This window comes from Argopecten irradians, chromosome 1, assembly GCF_041381155.1.
Source record: "Argopecten irradians isolate NY chromosome 1, Ai_NY, whole genome shotgun sequence".
In the NCBI taxonomy this organism is placed as follows: Eukaryota; Metazoa; Mollusca; class Bivalvia; order Pectinida; family Pectinidae; genus Argopecten; species Argopecten irradians.
In genome coordinates, this window is record NC_091134.1 from 70267597 (window position 1) to 70287914 (window position 20318).

At 37.4% G+C, this 20318-nt stretch overlaps 1 protein-coding gene across 2 annotated transcripts; it reads left to right on the forward strand.

Annotated features, from left to right (window-relative positions):
* Nucleotides 1-1519: 1519 nt before the first annotated feature.
* LOC138306971 (uncharacterized) lies at nt 1520-7946 on the forward strand. Of its 2 annotated transcripts, none has more exons than XM_069247578.1 (4): nt 1520-1649; nt 2266-2411; nt 3657-3751; nt 4795-7946. In XM_069247578.1, the coding sequence occupies exon 4, from the start codon at nt 5312-5314 to the stop codon at nt 7463-7465; it is 2154 nt and encodes a 717-aa protein (XP_069103679.1). In that variant the 5' UTR covers nt 1520-1649; nt 2266-2411; nt 3657-3751; nt 4795-5311; the 3' UTR covers nt 7466-7946. The 2 variants fall into 2 exon arrangements, with proteins under 2 accessions (XP_069103679.1, XP_069103688.1); XM_069247587.1 differs by having other exon boundaries at nt 4795-5472.
* The last annotated feature ends 12372 nt before the right edge of the window (nt 7947-20318 follow it).

The following is a 20318-nucleotide window of genomic DNA, read 5'->3' on the forward strand; positions in this document are numbered from 1 at the left end:
TGGATAATAATCATACTTTTTCTGAAATTGGGTAGTGTTATATGGCCGGCCGAGTTATAGACCTTGACCCAGTATTATACTTATACTTATATTAGAAACGAGCACCTGTGAACTAACCTAATGTTTCTACTGACATCAAAACCTCTGTTTCCTTGTAAACCCCTAAAAGTTGGATTACTTGAACTGTCCTGAGAAGCTAGTTCTAATTCTTTAATTCTAAGCTCTGTTTCAGCTTGAATTTTCTGCTTCTCTAGTTCTAACATCTGATCTCTCTCAATCTCTTTTTCTTTTAATTCTCTTTCAATTTCTTTGTCTCTTAACTCTCTTTCTTTGTCTATTTCTTTTTCTCTTAACTGTTTTTCTATTTCCATTTGTCTTAGTTTCATTTCATGTTCAAGTTCCATTTGTCTAATTTGAATTTCTGAGCTGACTGTTTCCTCTATACTATCTAATGCACTAGAGTCAAATTTGCCATTGTCAACAAAAATTCTTATAATTACATTCCTAATTTCAGCTTTCCTCAAATTAGTTTTGATAGTAAGGCCTAAATGTTTACCCAATAACAGTAAATCCTTCTTACTAACTTGCAAAAGAACATCCAGGGATGGGGCTTTAACAAACTGTTCTACCTGCATAGTAGTCATGTTTATCTAGCTGTTGGTTTCAAATGTAAACTCCAAGTTTAAACACAAATTTTGAAAATTTCTTAATTAATTTTTCAAAGTTAGATTTCACAAATTAAAATATCGATCTCGGACACGAGCCCCCAATTCCTGTTACACGAACGAATAACAGAAATGAGAAACCAGCAGCTAAATTCAAAACACAATTTAATTATATATACAATATTATACAGAGATGGTTTACAATATCTAAAGTAATTGGTGGTGGTACAAGAGTAATACGATGATTTAAAGTGTTACTTATCTGTATGTGAATGTCCTGGTATAATCCTTGATCCTTCCAGGTTTCAAATTAACAATAATCACAAATCCACAAGGAAAATGAATGTCCACAGATGATTTGTAAAGTTCCAGGCAATATGAATAAATCCACACAAAGTGTTGTAATAATCCACAGATAAAGTCACAATAGCTCTCCCAATAGAATCTTATATGGCACTGTACAATTCTTGATATGTCTAATTACAGGTCTCATTACAGTTCTGATTAGCTTTGGACAGTTGGAGTATATATAGCTAAACCCTAATTCAAGAATATTGGAGAACCTTCTACTTCTAGAAATATCTAACTAAAAACAGTAAACAAATAAACACACAGAACTTTCTGGAAATAGATCATTCTAGATCTCTACTTATAATCAACATGTTTACAAACAAATTTTTTATACATGATAATATTCTAGAAAGTTCTATAACCTAAATCAATGATATGACCTTTATAGGATGTATTGATAATAAAGCTATAGGAGTTATCTCCCTTATCTCATAACTACATGTATTTAGTGTCATACATAACATATATATAAATATGATTGGGAGGTCAATGATCAGCATATCGGGAAATATTGATACTTCACGCGGAATGAAACTTTATTGAGTTATCGTTCTTGGCTGCTGCGCTAAGCATGATGGGAACAAGATCGTCCAAAATCCGTCGAAGAGACGGCGAAGAAGTTTCAAGCTATTCGTAAGTTTATTATTGTTTACTGTCAGATAGACGTGCTATTTTTGTTTCGAGAAACTATTCACAATTGTTGTCCCCTCATATATCAGCATGTCAGTCTCAGAGATTAACACAATAAACTAAAACATCAGTGAAGCGAAAGGTGTTTGGCATTACCGGTGTTGACGGAAAAAAACGCCCAGCACATGTCGTATAGTAACTTGCGGAACGTAGACTTTTTGGCCAAAGTTTCATATTCTGATCAAGTTGCATTACCTACTGTAGTTTAATTAACAGTATCTGTTTTACAATTTTTGTTAACACCAACAATCAGAAGTTGCTTCTATGGGGTTTCATGATTTTTTTTTAAATTTTCATTTAAGGACGGGGGAGGGGGGGATGGGCTGTACAATCTGAAATCTGACTAGATCTACATGATTAACTGTTTAGCTTGGCTTGTGATATTCTATATTCTATATTAAATAAAGCAAATCCAGATCAGCACAGATCAGTCTAACACTGTGGTGTACTAATATAGTATGGTGTTGCTTTCATATTTTTTCATTATTGTTGAGATTAATTTAATTCTTGGCACTGTGCTTGTGCAAGAATATATTTGTCTTCATTTTTTGTTTTACAGCGAATTATGCAGGCCCCAGAAGATACCGAATTCTAGAAAAGTTCAAATTCAAGAAAAACACGATGGACTTAAGCTTTATCCAGTTGAAATAATAGAGCGCTCTAGATCTGAAGATCAAAAACAAGGAGTAAAAATACATTACATTGGTAATAACCTTTAACAGCACTTATATTATAAATGTCTCATACAGGACAACATCCTCAATACTCCAGGGGTTCCGATCACATACGATCTCTACACCCCTGGACTATCTCATAGTAAAACTGAAGGCAGTTCAGAAGAAAATATCTGACCAATCACAGGCCTGCAAAGATTTCCTTTGAAGACTACAGAGAGAGCGACACCCAACTTCAAAGCCACACAGTCAACCACAGTGTGCCGTTATACGGTTCTTTTGATGTACATCAAAGGACTAAATTACCTGTTCTTTCCAGTTGCCTCCAGTTTTACTATGAGATAGTCCAGGGGTGTAGAGATCGTATGTGATCGGAACCCCTGGAGTATCGAGGATGACAGGACAATTACTTACACTATACAATTCACATGTCTCATCAATAGGATTACAATTGTATATGGTGTCATGATTGCATTTTTAGCTCACCTGGCCCTGCCGGTGAGCTTATGTAATGGCGTGGCATCCGTCGTCCGTCAACTTTTCACTAAAATCCCTACTATAGTCATAAACGGATGAATGGATTTTCACCAAATTTGGTCTGAAGCTTCCTTGGGTGAAGAGAAACCAATCTTGTATAAACGGTGACCCTGGCCCCCCAGGGGCCTGAGGAGTGGGGCCCAGGGGAAATATAGCAAATTCTTTAAAATCATTCTTCTGTGGGAAAGAAGGGATTTAGTTCTAATTTAGTCTGACGCTTCCTTGGGTGAAGTGGAACCAATTTTGTATAAACGGTGGGGCTGTTCCCCAAGGCAGGTGTCAGAGGGGTGGGGCCCTATAGGAGAAATATATCAAATTCTTCAAAATCCATCTGTAGAAATAAATAGATTAAGTTCAATTCTAAAGCCTTCAAGTTGGTAGCTTGTGTTCTTAGCCTGAAACAGGTGAGCAATACAGGCCCAATGGACCTCTTGTTAATAAAGTGTTTTAGATATACATACGTAAAGCTGAATTGTCTACACAAATTATAATTCAAAGACAGGTGTTATTGACTGTCACTGATATACATAAGCGGGATTGGACTGGGTCGATCATCGGTGACCAGGTACATGTAGCTCAGTCGGTAGAGAACTCGGCTAGTGTGCGGAGAGTCCCGGGTTCGAATCCCGGTCTGGCCCCTGCATTTTCTTCTCTCCTTTTACATACATATGAAACATTTATGAATTATCAAAGTGGCATGAACATTTTTGCATAACTATTTTTTTTTTAATTCAAATAGGATGGCCTGCCAGATATGACGAATGGAGGGACCCAAAGGAATTGGTGGTCCATGATACAGATCCGGAACAACCACAGATATTGGAACAACTTCATGTATGTTCATGTATATAGATGAAATAAGTTGTGCAATTTCCGCAAAAGTTTTGTTTTGGTCCAAGTGTATATTTTGAAAGTCTAGTACCTTCGATACGTTTAGTACCTTGGATACTTTGCATAAGTGGGATGTCATATATATTGATAAATATGTTCAAATGTGATAAAAAAGGGTGTTCGAAAGAACTTTCAAAGACTTAAGTTGAACCAATAAGGGCCGAGTTGCTAGGATATCCTGACATATTGGTATTACCATAAGCCCTCCACCTGTCTGAATCCCATATAGGGCAGTTGCCAGGTGCTGACAGCTGGTCGGTTTTTCTCCACCATCTCAACATCACATGTCTTTAAATGACCCTGGCTGTTAATAGGATGATAATCATTTGGTTTTATTAGTTTATCGTCCCATTAACAGCAAGGGTCATGTAAGGACTTGCCAGGTTTGTTGGTGGAGGAAAGCAGGAGTACCTGGAGAAAAACCACTGACCAGCGGTCAGTTCCTGGCAACTGCCCCACATGGGATTCGAACTCGCGACCCAGAGGTGGAGGGCTTGTGATTATATGTCCGGACATCTTAACCACTCAGCCAACGCGGCCCTGATCATTAATAATTGACGATAATCAATCTACTCAAATCAAACCAAACTTTTCAAAAACTTATCGATACAGACCAGTTGTTTTAGTTTCAATGTAAGTGTATTACACATACCGGTATTTTACATGTACATTTAAAGGTCATTAGAGAGGCCCTTTTTCTCTAACCATTCAAGTGGCCTCCAAGACAGGTTTGACATACAGATACCTGATTGTGTATTTATTCATTCAGCTAATTAGTTTTTTATGGTCAAGGGTCCAAGTTTTGACCACCGAGACAATGAGCTTGTCGTCAAGATATATTGTAATATCTTTCTTAGATTAATTATATATAAGCTCATATCCACAACACATCATCAAAATATAAAGTTTTAAATCTGGGTAGTTGGTACACTGTTTTAATTTTCTCTTTATCTTGCAGAATTTTTAATTTTCTTTTTATCTTGCAGAGACTCCTGAAAGAAACGTTGGGACCATCCAAAAAGGACTCCTTTAAAAACATCAGAATTCCCCTGGCCAACCAAAAAGAATTTTCGTGTTTGTCATCAAGAGGAACAGTATGTAAGCAAACAAAAACAAAAACCATATACACCATTAGGAAAAGAAATGACTTAACCCCAATATTAGGAGATAGTTGGGACTACCGGGTTTTCAACAAGGAATGTGACAATGTCTATATAATAACATCTACAGTGAAGTTCTACATACACGAGAGGAAGCCGTTGACGGACTATGTAATCTACCCAGACCATTGTCAGGAAACAAAGATAAGCAGAGGATTTACCTTATGCTTCAACTTTGTTGTAAAGAATGGGAATAAGAGCAAGTTGATGGATCTGATAAGCAAAGATACTTTATTGTAAGAAATACATATATATAAGTGTGAAAGTATTTTGAGACAACTTAACTGTTAGGCAAAATTGTACTTTTAGTTTATGTGTGGTGACAAAGATAAGACATGTTCATATGATAATGTCATCAGGATTTGTACTTCAAAAAGATGTTGTTTTCAAAATTATTGAAAGCCAGTTTTGGCACAAGGCACTTAGCCTTGAAATGGTTGCACTGATACAAAAGGAAATTGAAAAAGAATACTCTGTTAAGTTTTCTGCTACTAACAGTGACAGGAACAGATTACGTTCATTTCTATTCAAGCTGAAATCAGATGGTTTGAGAAAAAAAAGAAAGGGTGGAAGACAGTTTGAGGCATTTAAGAATCAGCTGCATCATGAGAAATACACTTGGTTTGTTGAGGTTACACATGACCAGAGTAACAACTTGGAAAGGGAAAATGAAAATCTCAGGAAAGAAAATGAATTTTTGAAACAAGAAATTAAAGAAAATATAACACATATAAGACATGTAGAGAAAAAATGGAAAGCATCCTGTGAAAGGTTTCAGGAAAAATTAAACTCTGTTACTCCTGTTTCGGTTAAGCGCAAAAAACCGTTAAGTGATTGTACTAATTCTTATGTGAGCAAAATTCGAAAGTCAGAAATTGGAGAGTGCAAGAAAGCTTTACAATTTTTTGAATCGGATGAATGTAGTGTAGTTGAGGTGACTGTGATTAGAAATGGAAAGAAAGAGATTCTGTCATTGGTGGATGATTCTGATGTGTCATCAGAGAAAATACTTGACATGAATATGTTGATATATGTCCTTGACACATTTCATATTTCGCGGTCAGGTTATCATGAATTGAGCATGCTCTTCAAGTCTTTGCCTCGAAGTTTTTCTGTATCAGAACAAATTCATTTGATTAATTCCAGCTTTAATATTAGAGAAACTCCCGATGGGTTAGGAGTACAACAATCATTGAGGGAAAGGATAATGGCTGTTGTGAAAAAACTGATTGAGCAGGATTCTTGTAATTTTGAAGATACATTGCACATAAAAATATCAGGGGATGGTACGAAAGTTGGCAAAAAACTGCATGTGGTTAACTTTTCTTTCACTATCATGAATGAGGCTCGTTGCGGCTCAGTGGAAGGGAACTACCCCATTGCTATTATAAGGACAAAGGAAAAGTATGAGGAACTGAAACTGGCTTTGAAAGATTTTCAAATGGAGGTGAAGCAGTTACAAAACTGTGAAGTACAAATCTGTGAAAAAACATATAAAGTAAAACTTTATCTTGGCGGTGACTACAAATTTTTGTTAACTGCTTTAGGAATGCAGTCAATTTGTTCGCAGTACTCGTGCCTTTATTGTAAATGCCCTAAGCAGGAAAGGGGAGATTTGGAAAAACAGTGGTCAATTAAAAACTGTGCCTTTGGAGCTCGACCTGTTGACTATGTGTATGAAGCAAACAAAAGTAAAAAGAGAAAGCAGGCAACATATTCTGTGGTTAATGAACCCATTTTTCCAGAGATACACCTCACTGATGTAGTTATAGATGTTTTGCACTTGTTTCTCAGAATAACTGACAAGTTAACTGCTTTGTTAATTATGGAACTTAGAACACTAGACAACATAGCAACAAAAAGCACTTTTCCGTCCGGTTTAGATAAGACCAAAGCAAAACATATAGCACAGTTTGAAATGGTCATGGAGCAGCTGGGCATTCATTTTGAATTTGGAGTTGAAAAAGACACATCAAAACTATACTACACTGACTTGAATGGGCCAGAGAAGCGTTTGCTTTTCCAGAAATTGCAAATTTCAGATATTCTGGAAGACCAAGAAAGATCAGATGGTATTCAAGATCTTTGGAATGGATTTTTAGAAATTCATGATTTACTACGCTCTGACAACCCATATCATGCTGTTGTGAAAGAAAAAGTCCAGTTATGGGGGTCAAAATTTGTGATTCTGTATCAGTCCCGAGACATTACTCCATACATGCATATCCTATTTTACCATGTGGCTGAACTTATTGAAATACATGGAAATATTTCAAAGTTTACTCAGCAGGGACTTGAAAAGATGAATGATGTATGTACAAAGGCTTACTTCAGGAGCACTAATCACAAGAACAACACTGCATTGAAGCAGATTCTTGAAAAACAAAACAGACAGCATCTCTTAGAGCACAATTTTCGTGACAAGGAAAAGACAGTGACATGCAGCAATTGCAAGAAGGTAGGTCACAGATGTGGAAAATGTCCAGAAATATGCTGATCGATCTAGTCAGACACTTGAGTATCAGGAGTTGGTACTATCACTGTGGTGATTTAAATAGGATCACATATATTTTAAAGGAGTGGTGAAAAAGTTAAAAGACTACAAGACAATGCTATATGACTTACCTGATTGATAAGTGATACACATGTACATACAAAAATGTACATGTACATTATGTACATGTATTTACGAAATATACACAATTTAGTTTTGGAATGCAGGTAGCATTATATTTATGTATTAAAAATCAAATATTTGTCTTTGTTATTTCTTTCCATGAAAGCTGTCGTATTTTAATTGGAGAATTTTTTTACTGTTGTCTAGTCATCTGTCAAGATTTTTTTTAAATTGATTTTTTATGATATTAATTATTTACCTTTGTGTTGATTGTGATCTAACTTTTCTTTTATTTTTAAATTATTTTTTTGTGTTGTTGAACTGTTCTTATGTGTCTGTTTAAATAAAAAAATGAACTCTTGGTATGTTGTTAAGTTTTAATTTATTTCATCTTGTCAAAATATATAAAAATTAATATTCACATTTGAGGAAATGAGAATGATGTGTACAACATGTATATATACAATGCATATGAGGGTTGTATATTGTACAGATATTGAATAAAACCTAATATTGAACATATGCCCATATAAATAAAAATGCATTTATTATAGATCTGCAAAACATGAACATGTATACATGTACATTGTAATTGGTGTCAAGTTTGATGACACTGGCTGTTGTAAGAAAAAAAACCAATTGAAATACCATATTTTGTAATATTAAATAGGATATTTTTAATGATGTTTATTATGATTAGACATTTCTATCTTAAATGTTTTCGATTTTCGTTCTTAAAAGTAAAACTTCAATGCCAATGTCTAGGGCGGAATAAATTTTATAGGGTAACAAATTCCCTTGGTACACACCGTCCGACTCCAAATTCTATTTAAATGACGGGGTTTTCTCAAAACAAATCATTTCATTGGTTGATAAAATTAGATGATGGTAAATCTCTCTACGTCATACTAAAGGTAATAGGGGATTGGTCGAGAACAAGAGAAGTTATATATACGAAACCCGGGAACTCCTGCAAAGCGCACCTTTAGTTCTCGTTAACTGATGGTCTCATGAGTTCAGAAGAAACGATTTTGACGGTGAAATTTCATCTGCTTTGCTATCAAACATATATTTAATATTCTCAGAAATACTTAAACTATCAGCAGATGGAAGTAATAATGATACTTTTTAATTGATTGAAAATAACAGACAAAAAACTGTACAGTATCGAGCTTTCCTCCTCGACAAACGCACTTACTTAGCAAGAACGATAACTCTGTATATTTTTCGGAGTACAAATATTTCCCGCTATGGAGGAGGTATTTTCATCTTCAAAATCGAGGGAGTTAGGGTAGCATGTACTGTTATCCCTGAGCAGAAAGAATGGGTTGACTGTGTGGTGTTATTATCTAAACATCGGTTTTATCAATTTTGCGAATATTCATATTTATCAGACAATGTGGAAAACATTGCTTTATATCATGTGTATTGTCAAAACAGTGAAATTCCGGTAAAATCGTAAATTACTTTAAATATCCATCATTGATTCACAAGCACACCACCATATTGTTTTATTTTCGTCTTTGATTAGTCAGCTAAACCTGCCTATATTATTAGTCTTTATCTATGTAAAAAAAACTTATTATAAAGGCAGGTTTAGTGGACTTAACTTTGATATGAACGCCTATTTCCAAAAATCTATATAAGAAAAAAAGTAAGTCATCAGAAAAATTTGGCTTTTCACCAGAGCAGATCATTAAAGGCCCACTACCTTTCCGAAACGGCTTTTAATTTTTTAAATGGGAATGTAAAACAAGATCGATAAATTTGTAGAGTCCTAAAAATTATTATCTTACCGTTGATACTACACTTATCTTCACCTTCTGAACGATTTGATTAAAATAAATATATACTTCCAATGTCCTGTGCACTAGTCGTAGAGCCGACTTAGAATTCCACATAGGTGAAGTTGTGTGGACTGAGATCAAGTTTCCAAATAAAAAATACCTTCTCTGCACAGTATACTGACCTCCAAATTGCATACACACTTTTTGGAATTCCTTCCGGTTCTCCCTTGAATACTCATTGTAGGCGATATCAATGTAGACCTTCTTACAGCAGACAGAAATCATCCTTTCATAAGCACGATAAATCACTTTCATCTCACCAATGTAATAGACAGACCGAGTAGAATCGGGCGCACGTGCGACACACTCCTTGACGTTATTCTTTTATCTGACACATGTAGTCACACCTTTGCGGACACTATTGATATAGATCGTGATATCTCTGATCATCAGGCGACTTGTGTAGAATTGACTGTAGGCACAACGATAACTAAAAACTTTAATAGTAAAATCTGATGTTATAATGATGCAAATTTTGATCTTTTTAATAATAAATTAAAGACGACTGACTGGACTGAACTTTTTTCTCAAACAGGTAATGTAGATGACATGTGTCAAGTTTTTTTCAGATAAATATTTAGGCATAGCAGACACGTGCATTCCTTCCAAAATTGTAACCATTAGGCCAAATGATAAACCATGGTTTGACTAGGACATGAGACGAGAAATTAGGAAACGAGATAGACTGCTTCATAAATATAAATCTAATCGCACTCCGTTAAATTTAAATAACTTTAGAAAACAGCGCAATAAAGTTAACAATCAAAAGAAAAGAAAAAAAAGAATTGTTTTATGCGGACATTAATGGTCTCCTCGATAACTTTAGTAATTCAAATCCCAGAAATTTTTGGAAACTTGTCCGCAGACTTATTAAAAATTCTGATGTATCTAACTGTATTCCTCCTTTGCGGAGTGCGACTGGAATTATTGAAATTGATGACTACACAAAGGCAAATATTTTAAACGACTACTTTATATCAATATCCAATATTGATGACAGGGGGGTGGAAGTTCCTATTGCTGAACCTAGAACTGACTCTATAATCTCTGACGTACCAGTTACCGTAAATGCCATAATTGACATTCTCAAACCATTAAAAAGTGGGAAAGCAGTAGCACACGATTCAAGTAGTCACATTATGCTAAAAAACACTGCAAGTGCAGTAGCCTACCCTCTTTCTATTATCTTTCGTACCTCATTAGAGACTGGATCCTTTCCTACACAATGGAAACGTGCATTAGTTATTCCTATATTTAAAAGGGTGACAAACAAGATCCTTCAAACTATAGACCCATTTCATTATTATGTACAATTGGTAAAGTATTTGAGGGACTAGTCGCAAAGTACTTACATAATTATTTGTTAGATAATTCGCTTATTTATAAATATCAGTCTGGTTTTCAACCTGGACATTCTACTACTCATCAACTCATAGAAATCTTTCAAAATATATGTGATAATTTGGAAAAAAGACAACCAACCTGTTTAGTGTTCTGTGATATCTCTAAGGCGTTCGACTGAGTGTGGCACAGGGGATTGGATTTTGTTTGTTTGTTTGTTTAGTTTTACGTCCTATTAACAGCCAGGGTCATGTAAGGACGTGCCAGGTTTGTTGGTGGAGGAAAGCCGGAGTACCCGGAGAAAAACCACCGGTCAGCGGTCAGTACCTGGCAACTGCCCCACATGGGATTCGAACCCGCATCCCAGAGGTGGAGGGCTTGTGGTAATATGTCGGGACATCTTAACCACTCGGCCACCGCGGCTCCAGGGGATTGGAAAAAAAATTAACTAGCTATGGTATATCGGGAAAATTATTGATATGGTTAACTGATTATGTTAAGAACAGGTCGCAACAAGTATGTTTGGGGAATGCTAAATCTAATGTTAAAATTACTAAGGCAGGGGTGCCTCAAGGGTCTGTCCTAGGTCCCCTTTTATTTATTCTTTATATTAATGATATTACTGATAATTTAGACAGCCTATCTAGTATCTAAGCTGTTCGCTGATGATACTTCTCTTCTATGCACTGACAAATCCCCACAAGTTATAGAACAAAAAATAAATAACGATCTCTCGAATATCAAATCTTGGGCCGATAAATGGTTAGTGAAATTTAATCCAGTAAAAACACAGGCTATCCTCATTTCGAATATTGACCTTAATTATGTAATTGATATTGTTTTTAATAATGACTTAGTTGATAGCCACCGACATCTTGGAGTGTATATTGATTCCGAGTGTAAGTGGGGCAGACATATAGACCATATCAGTAAAACTGTCACGAAACAATTAGGTGTTCTACGGAAATTAAAATTCATTCTCTCTAGCACAGGGACTTGGCACGATTTTTTTAAACTAACAGTATACATATATATATATTATAGTATCAAGGGTATGAACTCGGCAGTCGAGAAAAACGGACCTATTTTTTTTAAAACCGTGATTATTTTAATAAATGGGTTATATACAGTATTGACGGATATCTTACCTTAAAAAGAAATAATTTATCTTTCCATTGAGTGCTTGATGAACAAAATTGGCCAAGTATTGACGAAGTTATGGCTTGATGAATCGAGAAATTTACGAAAAATATGCTAGGTAGACATTTCCCTGTCCGGTCGAAATGTCGTCTCGGCTCTAATGGGCACCTCAAAAACCAAACCAAAACCACAAAATCTACGCTTGTGGTGGTAAACAGTACCCATAACTGTGTTCATCCACAACCTCCTTTGGAGGTGTCATGACCCGTACTTTGTAGAAACTCCATTTAAACATCGTGTAGCTCACTTACTTTAACCGTCACCGCCATGTTCATTTGTTTTTCGGAACGCTTCTCGAGTTTATTTACAAGCACAACATTACATAATTTGCATAATGTAGTCACGATGTGTAAAGTCGAGAAGCGTTCCGAAAAACAAATGAACATGGCGGTGACGGTCTCGCAGAAAACTCCAACTCTTATAAAATACATAATGGGCTAACCCCAACCTATCTACAAACACTCCTTCCTTCTATAGTTGCTGATAACACCTAACACCTTCTTCGTAATGCAGAAAATTACACACTTCCTAATAATAGACTTGAATCTTCAAATATATCTTTTTTCCCGTCTACCATTCGTTTATGGAACCAGTTGCCTATAAACACTAGACATAGCGAGTCATTCTCTAATTTTAAACATGCTATCCAGAACCAAGACGTACCTGTAATACCCGACTTTTTGGCGAGGTGACTGGCGAGGGTCACCTCGCCATTGTGTTCGTGGTTGCAAAATTCTCTTACAGTCAATTTCCTCAATATGATTGGCTTAGAAATTGCTCGCAGATACTAGCGCTCCTTGCGGCAGTGTATTCAACAACTTTGATTTTACCGGGAATTTTAAATAACAAATTTTGAATATGAAAGTTACTGAAATAAGCGTATCTGTAACGTTGAAATAGGAATAGTATATTACGGCTTTCATATCCTTACTAAATACACTATCCAAAAGATCTTCTGTTTGAAACTTTTCACCTGAATTGTTTACAAAGTATCTAGACTTTTCGTCCCAAATATGGTGTTTACAATGAATGAAGACGTTTCGTTCCAAAAATGCTCCGCTCCGAAGCTGGTTCCCCACAGACGTTTTCTCCCTATTAGTGACAGTTATCCCGCAACGGAAAAAAAATAAAATCAATATTTCACCTCTAACATCAAAATTGATACCATAATGAATTTTGTAATTTGAATCAAATTTGTCTCGGAGCAAATACATTTCATGGCGAAATGGAGATGCATTTATCACGGCTGTGTTATGGCACATGGCCTTCATCCGGAACTCCTCGGGGAATAGATTCTCCAGATAATACCCGATGAGTTCAGGATGACATGAACGTAAAACTACAATGGAAGAAAGACGACTCTAACAAAATAATATTAAAACTAACGGCAGTTATTAAGGTATGAATATTTACCACATCCATAATTATCGATAATTTTATAAGCACATCTATAAATATCAGATCATATCTATATACTAAAGCACGTTCAGAGATTACCACTGAACCATACTTTTAAAACATTTTAGTTATTTTCACCACAGGAGCTTGACGTTCTGATCATATACATTCAGTATATTCCTTAAAGGATTTGTGCAGTCAAAAATGATAATTTCAGTTTATGCTGGAAATGGCTTTATTAGACCATGTAGAAACCTCTCCGTGCCGCGCGCGACCGGAATAACTTGTACACCGCCGATATCGAGGTCAAATTTTCTGACCACCCGATTATGCATATTTTCTAGCTCTAAACCGTGTGACGTCATAATAGTCCGTGGCTTATAGCTGTACTATAACTGATGTGCTATCACTTACATCGACGGTCACTGGAAAAGCCGATCAAATATTTTTTATGATTACTTTTGAGTGAAGTTAATCGTACAATAACTTAATAACTCGAATATAAATAACTAAAAGAGTGAAATTCGATGTTTCAAGACTCTAATTTATGCTCTAATAGCAGGTATCTTCGTGTAATTATGAAAGAAAATCCACACAGAAATAAAAGTTTCAGATTTTTTGTCGAGGAGTTCAGCAACTAATAAGCTTTAATTAGATAATATTTTCCTGTAGTCTGTATCTTTGATACATTGTGAATTGCAAAGTTTGTGACTGTAAAATGAAATTTTACGTAACAATTTAAAAAAAACCTTGATTAAAGCATCAAGGATATGATGCTTGACTTACGTACACACCAGAAACATATATACATATATATATATATGTTTCTGGTACACGCCGATGATTGATCATTACAAACATTGTGTTGTGTGTTGCTTACTGAATAAATCGAGATACATTTATTGCAATACCGTAAAACGTTTCAACATGTGGTAGAAAGAATTTACTTTTTATATTATAAAAGATCAAATAATTGAGATATTAAGCAAAACAAACTATTTTTTCAGACCGTGTGGTCGCTTTCCATTTTGGAGGGCTGAAGTTGGTTGCGAGTTCCTAGTTCCTAGTTCCGTTAAATAAACGGAACTCGGGTCTGGTTCCTAGTTCCGTTTAACTTAAACGGAACTAGGAACCAGTTCCTAGTTCCGTTTAACTTAAACGGAACTAGGAACCAGACCCGAGTTCCGTTTTACAAAAGTACTGGTCAACGAGCCGAGTTCCGTTTATTAGGATTTCTACCTCTAATTGCATGTTCAATTACATATTATATACGGGAATCGAACTTAAAGCTTACATTCATAATACAGAACAGAATTCATATCTATAACACAGATTTCCTTAAACGGATCTGATACCTAGACCTCAGTTCCGTTTAACTTAAACGGAACTAGGAACCAGACCCGAGTTCCGTTTAACAAACATGCTGGCCAATGAGCCGAGTTCCGTTTATTAGGATTTCTACCTCTAATTGTATGTTCAATTACAAATTATATACGGGAATCGAACTTAAAGCTTACATTCATAATACAGAACAGAATTAATATCTATAACACAGATTTCCTTAAACGGATCTGATACCTAGACCTCAGTTCCGTTTTACTTAAACGGAACTAGGAACCAGACCCGAGTTCCGTTTAACAATTTTTATTTTTTTTCTGATATTTTAATATTCTGTTAAATTGATGTGCATTTTATCGAACTTCAAGCATAAACCAAAACTGCCTTTGAAATATACATGTATATTGTACCTATTGATCTTGGTTAAGAATATCCTTCCATGAGTCAACTAAATAGATCACAAAGAATCACCTGTTTTATGAAGTAATTGTCACAAAAACAATTGGAAATAGTAAAACAGGCTCCACGATTTCCTTAATTTTAAATCTCCATCATATAATGATGCTTTCAATATCATATGATTATGAGTGCTATGCAATAGCGGTAGAGAGTCAGTCCCAGTATTTTTACAATTTTGAATTCCCACTTAGGATGCTACCATCGCCATATGAGCACTATCCCATACTAAATTTCAGAGAAAAAGTCGTTTATATGGAAATAAACAAATTGACCCCCCTCAAGCCCAAGGGGATAAGCCACACCCTTTGTATAATTTTGTATCCTCACCCCATACAGATACTACCTTTGCAATATTTTTGTTATATATCGTGCTAAGTTTTAGAGAAGAATTCTTTTATAAGGAAATTAGAGTTTTTTCAATGTTAAGCCACTTTTCATGATATAATACTTACCATAACTTTAGAATTCAAATACACTACATACACCAATTTTTATAGCCCTGAAAACATTATATTTGAGAATCCCGTCTCCCTACCGTACCTTATTTCGTACTCGACAAGAGCATATATAATGGTGTCCCTTCCTAAAAACCTCTATGTAGCCACGAGGCCAAATGACAGAGGAGGAAAGGGAGGGAGGACAGAAGGGTGGAACCCCATAAAGTTATTGTTAGTTTTACATCATGTAAATTGGTTTTACATTGAAAAACCTCAATTTCTTTTCAGTAATACGCTACCATAACTTTAGTACGCGAATTTGTCTTACCGTAATGGAGAGTCCGAAGCCAGGCAGCCCAGTCAAATGGCAAATGTAGGGGACAGGCCCCAGGCAGAGAATATAAAACAGGGTTGAATGAACAAAGGAAAAAACGGATGTACCTCCCCGTGGAAAGAGGTGCACCATTGTGAAACCTGCTCGCATAAGGTTAAAAGACCATATATGTATATAATGTATACTGAGGAGGAACAGTCACAGACTGAGTCATCGAAACTGGGCCCAAGGAAAACAGTCCATCAGAGTGGAAGGACAGAGACCGGAGGTGAAAGTAGACTGACCACGCCAAACGGCAGAAGACATGATGTCCTGGTACCTCATGAGCCCTCACCTTTCATTTCGCATGATATTGATCATTAGACGGCTCATAAGCAATCTTGATCACCTGACATATCAATGTGGAGATGGACTGGGAGGAGATATCCTGCTGACCCTGTTTTTAGGTCCCGACAGGAACAAAGCATCCGATAATTCTCCCCAGACTCAATAGAGACTGACAGGAAAGGCATTCTAATGGAATGGGGCGAAAAACGTGGTTCCCAATATTTTTGTCCAAATTGCAGGATCAGTGAGAAGGGTAACGACAGAGCTAGCTCTTGCCCAAGAAATACGTGAAGAGCGAAAAGACAATGCATAAATATCACTTCTCCTGTGGCCTGAGGCAACTGCAAGCAGGAAGACAGTCTTAAAAGTTAAAAACTTTATGGAGACCGATCCTAAAGGCACATTAGAAGCCGAAGCCCCCATTTGTGACTCTAACACGAGTTCCACTGTGGAGCTGACGTTAGGCCTGTCCAGATTGAACCCCCGAATCAAGACAGACAAAGAAATGAAGATCCTACCTCTGGTCTACCACGGAAAGAAAATACACTGGCAATAGCTGTGCGATAGCCTGCAATAGTACATGATTGCGCTCCCTAAACAACAAGGAGAAGGAAACTCGCAATCAGCTGGGCAGAGGCCATGACCGGATCAATTTTCCTGATGATACACCAATCAAAGAAGATCTTCCAGCGTGACTAGTAGACGGCAGAGGAGAAAGACCTTATTGATCGTGCGATGCGAGCTGACATATCCGAAGAAAAGCCTGTCTGAGCTAGGACTCCTGAAATCATGTCCAAGCATGAAGGTAACGTCTGGGGCCGATTCTAACGAAAGACATTTGTTTTTGGTGGGAGAACCAGAGGACGAGCCACCAGAAACGACAAGAGCTCCGAAAACCAGGGTTGTCGCGGCAACAGTGGCGCTATCGGAAAGAGGGAGCAATAATGCTCCGGAAACCTCTGTAGAACCCTGCGTCCACGGCCCAAGCCACTTGGTTTGGCACGGAGACACAAAGGTTGACAACTGACTATTGAGAAAAGTGGCAAAAAGGTCGAGGGATATAGATGCCGTTCTGTCATAACCAGCTGGCGCCGCATGGAGATTATCCGCCAGAACATTTGCCCTTCCTGGAAGATGCTTGACTAAAATTGTTAACTGCATTTCCTTATAGATAGGAATAATACGGAAATACGGATAGCGAGGGCACAAAGGACGTAAGCTGATGTCCCTGTCTCTCCAGATAAGCGACCACAGTAGAGTTGTCTGTAGCCATTCAAACCGCATTGGAATGCAGAATCCTCTAAAAAGTCTGCAGAGAAAACAGAACAGCCATCATCTTCTGCATGTTCCCCAGACCACTGTATCGACTGGCAATGGATGTCGAGGGAAGCCCCTAACACTTCAATGAACGCGTCCATGAACATGGTCACGGTGGGAGCTGGCATGGACGACAACGAAACCCCCTGAAGAACATTTGTAATTGCCTTTCAGAGTACACCACCGAGCAAACCCCTTGAGTTGAGATAACACAGAATATTTAGAGACCAACGCATTTCGACGAGGGACCGGCCGATGAAGGTCAGAGGAAGATATCTGGCCTTCTCGAATTTGGAAAGGTGGAATGACAATACTATGAACCGTGTGGAAACGGTTTCCCAAGAAGACAATGTTTTAAGAAGGGGCACCTCATACTCTTTAAGGAACTAAGCCAACTTTAAGCAAAAGTTTCATGACTAGACGGGTGTTCCGATCCACAGATTCCCGAACTAGATGGATCATTAGCAATTCGTCGACATAGTTGTGAACATGTCTTCCCTAGAGTGCAGAAACCACACTACAACCAACAGCAGTTGATGGGACACCAAGCTCCCAACCTCTTGCGGATCAGAAATATTCTGGAATAGAAGCCGAGTGTGTAGTCCATAATAGGCATAATCGACCACGCCCTTTAAAAGCATGGTCCTTACTTCCTCCCGGATGGAAACTGCCTTCTCCGGATCCCCCGAAAGAGAGAAAAAATACATACTTTGACACAAAGTGTGGATGCCGCAAGTATGGAATGCCAAACCGCTCCTTCACTACAGAAAAGGCTCAAGAGTCCTGTGTGATATTCTTCCATTGACTCTAGAAAGAAGGTGGACTGACGATCTCCTACAGGAAGATGAAAACGAGGAATATCGAGACCTTCACAGATGGAGAATTGTTGCCTAACCCAAACCCTAATTAACGAAATGAGGACTTGAATCTGAGACTGGCTGAATTCTCAAGAACAGACCTTTCGTATGGAACGATCAAGGACGGAGAAACGAATCAGGAACTTTTCGTCTTGTCCAAATGAGGGTTTGTACTCTTCCTACCCTTCCCAATGTTATCCTTGAAATAAGGCTTTGACTTCGGTCGCATATAACAGTGGGAGCAGAATTTCTAGCCTTCTTCTTTGGTGGTGCTGACCTCTGTGAGGTAATGGCCTTCAATCTCTGAATTCTCAAAAAGGGAAGAAGGGACCACGTCCTGCTCCAAATCAGAACAGAAGGAAGAGTGAGCTCTGAGAAAGGGTAATCAACAAACTGGACCGGTAAGGTTCTTCGACAGAGCGGTTTTGTTTTCAAAACAGAGAGAAACGCCTAGCCAACAAGACATTGATGAACAATGACACCTTCAAAGAAGCCAATGCTCTCAATGTCCTGTTCAGGGCAGAAGTATTCAAGTTTATATATGACATTCTGGACGGAGAGACGCAACAGCCTCTCCATCTTGTGGTGCTCCTTGGAGCCGAACACTACCTGGTTCACTGACCAAGTTTCCCGAGTTCAACACTCAAGCTTAGCTGGCAAAGAGGACGGCAGTCTATCGTGTATTGCATAACCAGGGGCTTGAACCTTTGACCAAAACTGAGGTGCAACAGGGCTAACCTAAGTGTGCGAGATGAGGAAACATTCTTCTTCATATCCAAGTTAAGATATGAATGCCATTGACCACTTTTTCTTGTTAGAGAAACACCCGTCAAATTGTCCAATGAAAATATCTAGTAAACATCTTATTACACGTGGGGATCATAATAAACAAACTCAACGCATTGGTCAGTAAAAGCACGTGAACTGAATATGGAATTTGAATGCGTGGGCTAAAAGGAACTCGGGTCTAATTCCTAAATTCGTATGATCTTAAACGGGACTCGGACATGGTTTGTCGACTCCGTTTCTACGCTATATTGAGTTTTACTGTGATCATATGTTCCTAAAGGTTCCGAAGACGATTACTGTAAAATGCTAGAACACTGACACGTCAAAAAAGGAACCGCTCAAGGTGCTTTGCGATTAGGAAAAGTAATATCTTGACAATGAAATGTACAATTGAAGCTCTGATTTCAAAATGATTGATGACAGTATAGTACAGGAGATCTTAGAGGATTCTTGGCGCCTACCAAAGAATGATGTATGTCTGACGAAAGAGGAATAATTTCTCTGCTTTTAAAACTATAAATATTAAAATCCAAGATGGCTGCCTCTTGGCCATCTTGTTGATTTTGTTTCATTAAGTTGTATGGCCCATTTGGGGCTATCTTGTTGATAGATCGGTTCAAAAATGCCTTATACGCAACTAGGAACCTAGGGGAAACCAACCTCTGAAATTTCAGACAGATCCCTTTGGTGCTTTCTGAGAAATAGAGATAAACATCTTCAACTTCCAAAATCAAAGTTGTTTCTCTGTCGGCCATCATGTCGATTAGCCCTAAAATGTAATATGCAGAACAGGGACACTAAGGTAATCTACATCTGCAATTTAAGACTTCTTGGTAACAAAAAAACTAAAAAAGAACAGGCGGACGGACGTACAGACGGACGGACAGATAGACCGACAACCTGATTACTATAAGGCACCCGTATTGCTATACGGGGCCCTATTAAGCATCAGGATATTCATTAATTAAAGTCTTTAAAGGCAATGTATAGGCCAACATCGGCTTAAACAGAACTAAGATCTGGTTCCTAGATCCGTATAATATTAAACCGAACAGAACAGGTTTCGTTGACGGCTTCGTGAAAAGAAAT